The 8,259-nt window shown below is 46.3% G+C and overlaps 1 protein-coding gene across 1 annotated transcript; it reads right to left on the bottom strand.

Moving 5' to 3' along the window:
* Positions 1-852: 852 nt before the first annotated feature.
* Positions 853-4,208, bottom strand: CHCHD10 (coiled-coil-helix-coiled-coil-helix domain containing 10). The gene is made up of 4 exons (XM_075854185.1): positions 4,025-4,208; positions 2,633-2,846; positions 1,333-1,492; positions 853-1,002 (listed from the first exon to the last, which is right to left on the bottom strand). The coding sequence occupies exons 1-4, from the start codon at positions 4,066-4,068 to the stop codon at positions 983-985; spliced, it is 438 nt and encodes a 145-aa protein (XP_075710300.1). The 5' UTR covers positions 4,069-4,208; the 3' UTR covers positions 853-982.
* Between the last annotated feature and the right edge of the window lie 4,051 nt (positions 4,209-8,259).

Here is an 8,259-nt window from a genome sequence, read left to right as displayed (position 1 = left end):
TGACTGGACTGGTCCACTCTCGGGCCAGCACCGACCCCAGTCAGAACGCCGCCGCATGACCTCCTGGCTCCTCCCAACGCAGATTGCTGCTGCAGCCGTCCGGTATACAGGGCGCCTGTCCGCAGCAATCAGCTGCTTTGATACGGCTACTCTGCCTCCCCTTCCCTACATCCTAGTTGCGCCCAAGGCACATGCCCCGCCTGCCCCCCCCCCTATCTAGGCCCCTTATGGGTAACTGAAATAAACTAGTTTAGGTTCCATTACGTGATTCCAAACGGACAATGCACCGGGTCATGACTGCACTGGAATTTATAGTGCTGCTTTTTCTCTCCACTATATCCTATGAATGAAGTTGAAAGGCAGAGTGCCTGCTGCATTCCAACTGTATACAGAATAATATATAAGAGGCAGGATGGGGTCAGGCTCTGCCTGAGATTAAAGTAAATCCACTTTAAACTACCAAAACTGGATTTATTCTTCAAAAATTTCAGACATGTTTATAAATGCTGTATGTAGTTAACGTAGATTTCCGCTATAATTTTCGCTAGCTTCTGGCGTAAATTATAGTAATTGCTTCGTCTGTGGGTGGCCCTGCCCCCGTTTGCTAAGCAACACCCACTTTTAAAAAGTGTAGAATGAAAAAGTTGCAGATTTTTACACAAAACAGGCGTGTGCCTAAATTTTTTACTTTTTTCTGTGACTAGTGATATAAACAACTTGATAAATTCTCTCCTATGTGTTCATTCTGATCTGGTAGAGTTACAAATGTAATCTAGAGCTATAACCCTTAAATATATCTTATTGCTAAACATGTCAAAATGTTAATAGAAAATACAATATTGCTGCATTAAATATAAATATATCTAGATTTATTCATTACGCTATTTTAAAATATCATATTAAAAGCAGAAAACCGAAATTCAATGTAACTGCAAACAGTGGCTTCTCCTAGGTATGCGCTCCAGCTGGCCAACCACGGGTGTCACAAAAGAGAGGAGACACCTGCAAAGGACAGAAAAATCACAGTTATAATGTTTTCAACAGTTAATAATCTAAACTCTGTTGTATCGTAAGGGGTTGTTCAGGGTTAGAAAAACATGCCTGCTTTCTTTCAGAAACAGTGCCCCAAATGTCCATGGGTTGTGTGTGGTATTACAGCTTTGAAGTGAATGAAGCTGAGCTGTAATACCCAACCAAACCTGTGGACGGGTGTGACTCTGTTTTGGGAAGAAAGCAGCCATGTTGTTCTCTTCCTGGACAACGCCTATAAACAAACTGCTGATACCTAAACCACGGGTTATCATCCTTACTATGGACTTTCCTTTAACTCACCATAGTTGTATTTGCACTGCTTTAAAGCTTCACTAAATCCCTCACACAGAGTTAGGTCACTCTGTGTTGTAGCACAGTCTAAGAACTGCTTCATTTCATAGTGACATGGGCCATATTGTGACTGAGGCTGCTGGGAGAAAGCAGGGGGCTTCGGAGTTTCCTACAGGGGAAAAAAAAAAAAGTTAACAGAAATAGAAGCAGAGCAAAAAATAAATGTCAATAAAAACCAAGAACTTCAAATAACGCATATGATTGGCTGGTTTGAGTAGATCTAACCAGGAAAGGCCTCTTTACATCAATTACATTCGAAAATATTGTAATAACACCGATCTAGTGGGGCAATACACCAGATATATACCTTCTCCCTCTGTGAGCCATCTTATCCATTCAGCAAAGCTTAAAGGGGCCGCAGAGTACACCTGACCCCGTAAAGTTCTATTGTCATGTCTCCAGTGGTATAGTCATCCAGGGGCATGGGAGAACGGAGCATTACTAGTCAGAGCTGGGAGACAGAACGGGATCATGTTACACCCGGATACGGAGTTGGCTGATCAGACCTAAGAAATTGGTTCCTCGTCTGCTGGCAACGTTTTTTCATGATCACGAGTGCGTGAGCACAACTGTACATGAATTACAATGCTTTGATGCGTGAAAGGATCAACCGAACTATATGGTTTTGCCCGGCCAGGTTACACAATAGCCAACAGCAATATAGGATACAGGGCTACTGCGTATACCTTGGAGCCGTTCTACTCACTTCTTTGGAGCAGCTGATAGCTATCTGGGCTGGGATCTATAGCTCATGCTTCCCAAATGCCAGCTCCCGAGAACCTGGCAAAATTTAGTAAAAGAGAGCCAGGAGCATCTGGGCTAGCGTGGCCACTGCAAACCATGGCCGTAACCAAGGGCAACCAAAAATATACACAAAAGGTCCACCCTCAAAATAAGTTGGGTTATCGATACCTATTTAGAATACAAACTGCTAGAGCTGTAAGAGGCACAGTCAAAATTGGCACACCTACCATAACTGCGGGCCATGCCACTGCCTACTGGATTCCGAAGCAAACGCTTCCAAGCTCTGACTACAGAGTTGGGTTCATCAGCAAATTTGCACATAAAATAGGGGTGGTTTGGCGGTTAGAGGTGAAGGGCCATTACCAAAGTGAATGCCCCAGATGTCACCAACATAGATTGAACTTCTAGAGATTGTAAAGTGATGCCCAATAACAGATCTGTGAAAGGTACTATCTGTCTGAATGAACTGGTATATTTTAACAAATACATTTATGCCGATACTGACCTGTACCGCTGGCTTTGCAGGCTCAGAGCTGCCACCACTAAAAGCACCAGTGAGTGCTCCACCAATGACATGTCCAACCGCTGACCCCACTGCCACACCAGCCACTGTAGTAGCCATCTGAGCCATTAACCCAGGCCCCTGGGATGGGGCTTGAGCTGTGGATACAGCAGAAGGTGGTGGATGTGCAGGAGCCGGGGCATGAGAATGAGCTGGGCTGCCAAAAGAAATGGAGAGAGAAATCAATATGTACAAGGCAACTAAATGTATGCATGTATTACTGACATGGACATAAAAAGGTTAATTTCAGGGCCAGCTACCGATACTGCCAACCAGGTGAGAATACTAGGACCAGAGATGGACTGGCTCATCAGGGGACCAAACAATCTTCGGGAGGGCCAAAGTGCAGACATGATAACAAGCCCAGCCATAACATAGTCCATAAGGTGCAATCTATTGACCATATAGAAGTGTCTATGTACTCGATCACTATCTGCTAAGGTTATCACATTTTTAGGGCTAATTAAAACAAAAAAGAAGACCTGTGTGGGCAATGATAATTTCACTTAGCTGTAATATAGCTGCGTTTTAGCTGTGATTCTACTGAACTGAACTTAGATTACCATAAAACCCTATACATTCCCCATTTATTACACTCATATGCCCTAAAGCAGGGTATATGAACCAGGGTTGCCGAAGGCCAACAACATCTTTATATAACATTCAGCACTTGTGCCATGCTCACTATGCCCTCTTGTCCCATTTCACGTATTCAGCTAAGGTTTCACTCACACAGTTGTATACGCCATTCATAAACTGTTCAAATGGCTGTGCGAATAAGGCCAATGCACAGAATGAATACCCAATATAATACATTAGACATTTTACATAACAGCCTGTAGACCGGTAACTCCAACATTTCAATACATGTCTCAACTGCAATTATACTATCATTAGCCTGCACACAAAATTCATTAAAAGGATATATATATATATATATATATATACACACACACACACACACACACACACACACACACACACACACACACACACACACACACACACACAAGCATGTGAAGAGCACTATTCTTATAATGATGGGCACATAGAAGTGTCAGTGGGAAATGTCACCTGTGACATCCATGTGGACAAGATCATCCAGGACTTCACAAAATACACAGAATTTACACAGGATTCCCAAATGTTTATACTGTTTCAATAAGCCTCTTTGTTCGTCTGAAGTTGTTATGCACATTTTGTACCTCTCCACGTTCTCAGCGATCACACACGACCACAGTGACACAATGACATTATGCCAAGGGTATAAAGTGACCTTGTCATATAGTTGTGTAACGATCCACTGTAGATCATGGTGTCTGCAGAACTTCTTACCTGGCCGCCGTGCGGGAAGGAACGCTGCGGCTACCGCGGGGCATGATGACCTCCAGGAGACACGGCCGGCGACAATGACAGCTCTCGTCCTGATCTTGGGAAACTTCGCACTTGTCAGTTCCAAAATCCTCCAGTCGGCGCCTCCTAATGACGTCACGATCTGCAAGCGCTCTATCCCCATCATGACTTGTTATGTAAACCGCAGCTGACTACAGATTATTTACTGGAGGTATTCCTATTCACAGGTCCATCAACACAGACCACCTACTCCACTGTCCACTAGAATATGGGAGCCCCCTACCAGTAGTCATGAGATAGCTGACCCAGTTACTATACTGTCCTGTATGTTTCCAATATGGTACCTATACATGTCTAGGATGTTTCCTATACGGTACCTGTACCTATATGTTACAGTTAGTACGTTTGAAAAAAGACGTCCTGGAAGTTTCCTATAAGGTATCTATATGCTTTCTGTAAGTTTTCTATATGTGTCCTGGAAGTTTCCTATAAGGTATCTATATGTTTTCTGTAAGTTTTCTACATGGTACCTATATGTGTCCTGGAAGTTTCCTATAAGGTATCTATATGTTTCCTGTAAGTTTTATATATGGTACCAATGTGTGTCCTTTAGACACATATGATGTCCTATATGATACCTTTACCTGTGCGTTTTCTTATATGGTACGTGTACGTGTTGGGTATGTTTCCTATATGGTACCTATAAATGGCTGGGATATTTTCTATAGGGTACCTTTACGTGTCCTGTAATTTTCCTATATAATACCTTTACCTGTCCACGATGTTTCCTATATGTGTCCGGATGTTTCCTATTGTACCTATACACTTTTGGAATGTTTCCTATAGGATACCTATATGTTTTCTACATGGTACCTACACATGTCTGGGATGTTTCCTGTACCCAGGGCAGGCTGGCCCCGCAGAGGATCCTCCGGAGGGCCCAGGCTCAAATACAATAATTGGCCTTAAAGGTCCATTTGAAACTCTTTGGAGCCAATCACGTGCCACTAGGGTCTATTTCTTATGGGATGATTCACAAATAACCTAGTAGACCCTCTTGATGATATGTCCTGTGTGTACAACGATAACAACAAGAACTGATGAAATTAAAAGTGGATTTATTTTAAAGATTAGAGGCAAATTTGAGTCTCATTTTTTATGACAAATCATCTTTAACCCCTTAACAACCAGGCCTATTTTGCCCTTAATGACCAAGCATTCTTTTTTATTTTTCTCATCTTCACATTCCAGGAGTTAGAACTTTTTTATTTTTCTATCGACATAGCCGTTTGTGGGACAAGTTGTATTTTTCATTGGTGCCATTTTTTGGTGCATATATTATATTGATTAAAGTATAGCTAAACGTTCGACAAACTTCTGACATGTCATAGAGACATGTCAGAAGTTTAAATTGGTGGGGGTCCGAGCACTGAGACCCCCACCAATCGCTAGAACGAAGCAGCTGAAGGTCTCGTGTGAGCGCTCAGCCGCTTTGTGTCTTTTCAGCTTTTTCCGGAAATAAATGTATCTCTGTACGGGGTCAATAGAAAGTCTATGAGCCCGTACTCCGATACATCGGCTTTCCGGAAAAAGCCGAACAGACATGAAGCAGCTGTGCGCTCACACGAGACCTTCAGCTGTTTCGCTCTAGAGATTGGTGGGGGTCTCAGTGCTCGGACCCCCACCAATCCAAACTTCTGACATGCATGGCCTTAGATACGTTCGACCAGTTCGATCGCACAGGGCGCCAGCAGCCACACTGTAAGAGGGGCGCCAGCGGGTGTGTGTATCCGCGCACCGTTGCAACTACCAGCGGGTCAGGTGCCACTCGCTAACTGCACCCAGGGCCAACCTAAGGGTATGTGCACACGGTAGCAGGCTTTTACGTCTGAATAGACAGACTGTTTTCAGGAGAAAACAGCTGCCTCGTTTCAGACGTAAATGCTCCTCCTCGCATTTTGCAAGGCTTCTCTGACAGCCGTAAATTTTGAGCTGTGCTTCATTGAGTTCAATGAAGAACGGCTCAAATTACGTCTGAAAGAAGTGCCCTGCACTTCTTTTGAGGAGGCTGTATTTTTACGCGTCGTCGTTTGACAGCTGTCAAACGACGACGCGTAAATGACAGGTTGTCTGCACAGTACGTCGGCAAACCCATTCAAATGAATGGGCAGATGTTTCCCGACGTATTGTAGCCCTATTTTCAGACGTAAAACGAGGCATAATACGCCTCGTTTACGTCTGAAAATAGGTAATGTGAATCCAGCCTTAGGCAGTCGCCTTTCCGCCCGGGCGCTTCTTCACTTAGTGCCGTCGCTACCGCTGCAGCAGCCATAGCGGCTGCTAGCGACAACACCGGGCATGAGGGCGGTGACGCGGCTGCTATAGCGGTAGCGACGGCACTATAGCAGAGCAGGGAGGTATCTCCCTGCTCTGCTATTTACTAGCGCCAGGTATTACACTCCAGGAGAAGCCAATGACGTCATGGACACAGACGACAGGAGCTTCTCCTGGAGTGTAATCCCCGGTCACAGCGCCGCCAACGCTGTGGACGGGGATTCCGCTTCAGGAGTTTCCCCTGATGTCACTGTCCATATATGGACAGAGACATCAAGGAGTGCTCCAGGAGCGGAATCCCCGACCACACGGGGATTCCGCTCCTTCATTGAGCTACGGTGGCGATATCTACAGACAGGGAGGGGCTGTGGGCACGCCCTACCAGGGGTCTGTGCGGCACTCCCTACCAGGTGGCTGTGAGGCATTCCATAGCAGGGGGCTGTGCGGCACTCCCTACCAGGGGGCTGTGCGGCACTCCCTACCAGGGGGCTGTGCAGCACTCCCTACCAGGGGGCTGTGCAGCACTCCCTACCAGGGGGCTGTGTAGCACTCCCTACCAGGGGGCTGTGTAGCACTCCCTACCAGGGGGCTGTGTAGCACTCCCTACCAGGGGGCTGTGTAGCATTCCCTGCAGGGGGCTGTGTGGCGCACTCTACAGGGGGCTGTGTAGCACTCCCTACAGGGGGCTGTGTGGCGCACTCTACAGGGGGCTGTGTGGCGCACTCTACAGTGGGTTGTGTGGCGCACTCTACAGGGGGCTGTGTGGTGCACTCTACAGGGGGCTGTGTGGTGCACTCTACAGGGGGCTGTGTGGTACACTCTACAGGGGGCTGTGTGGTGCTCTTTACAGGGGGCTGTGTGGCGCTCTTTACAGGGGGATGTGTGGCGCTATCTACAAGGGAGCTGTGTGGCACTATCTACAAAGGGGCTGTGTGGCGCTACCTACAAGGGGCTGTGTGGCGCTACCTACAGGGGGAATCTGTGAGTGGTGGGCTGATGGTAATTTTACTATGAGTGGTGGGCTGATGGTCATTTTACTGTGAGTGGGGGGCTGATGGTCTTCAAGTGGTTTCCGCCTCTGACCTCCAATTGAAATTAATAGGAGGCAGAAAATACCCGCGTCACCCATTTGGAGCTTTTATTCCTGCGTCTTTTGCATTGGCTTCAACGGCAAAAAAAAAAGGTCAAACAACGCTGTCAGTTCCTTAAGGAATTTTGAGACAGATTATTTTTTGCCTTACAAAAAACGCTGTGTGAACATACTCTAAGGCTGGATTCACATGAGCGTTGCGTTTTTGCGCGCGTAAAAAATGCGACGTTTTGCGTGCGTTGTAGTTGTGTGTGGCATGCGTTATGGCTGCGTTTCTGCGTTTTTTACGCACATATGGCATGCGTTTTTTACGCGCGTTAAAAAAACGGAGGGTGGAGTAATGGAGAGGGCAGCCTACAAAAAGGCACCCTTCTCAAACACCTGCTTGATGTGAGCATCCGTTCACATCCGTTTTGCACCTTGCAAACTACTTTTGGTTGTTTGGGCTGTTTCTTGGCTTGTTTGCGTCAAAAAAGCGAAATTATTATGCCGTTGACTCCACTGGGCCATGTGCTGGTATCGTGGATGGTTTCTCTGAGATTTGGCGAGCGCCGACCCATGCTTCAGGAGGGAACCCGGAGAAGAGGGAGGATTTGGGTTCATCCTCTTGTGGCCCAGCGCACCTCCAAAGGGCATTTTCATACTCTCTATGATGACCTTCGCCAGCACCCCGATAAATTTAGATAATTTTGCCGCATGTCTGTGGCCACATTTGATATTCCGCTGGAACAGATTCGTCCAGGAATCACCTACCAGGACACAAACATGCAGCGCTGCATTTCCCCTGAGGAGC

Source organism: Rhinoderma darwinii, chromosome 1 (assembly GCF_050947455.1).
Source record: "Rhinoderma darwinii isolate aRhiDar2 chromosome 1, aRhiDar2.hap1, whole genome shotgun sequence".
NCBI classification, from domain to species: Eukaryota; Metazoa; Chordata; class Amphibia; order Anura; family Rhinodermatidae; genus Rhinoderma; species Rhinoderma darwinii.
The sequence above is the reverse complement of the archived record's forward strand: the minus strand, read 5'-3'. Positions and strand labels throughout refer to the sequence as shown.

Excerpts from the sequence above, each read along its gene's own strand:
- CHCHD10 (XM_075854185.1), bottom strand. The coding sequence starts at position 4,068 with ATGCCCCGCGGTAGCCGCAGCGTTCCTTCCCGCACGGCGGCCAG. Across the intron at positions 1,493-2,632 it reads CTGCAAAGCCAGCGGTACAG|GAAACTCCGAAGCCCCCTGC; the intron begins GTCAGTATCGGC and ends TTTCCCCTGTAG. Across the intron at positions 1,003-1,332 it reads GCAGTGCAAATACAACTATG|GTGTCTCCTCTCTTTTGTGA; the intron begins GTGAGTTAAAGG and ends TGTCCTTTGCAG.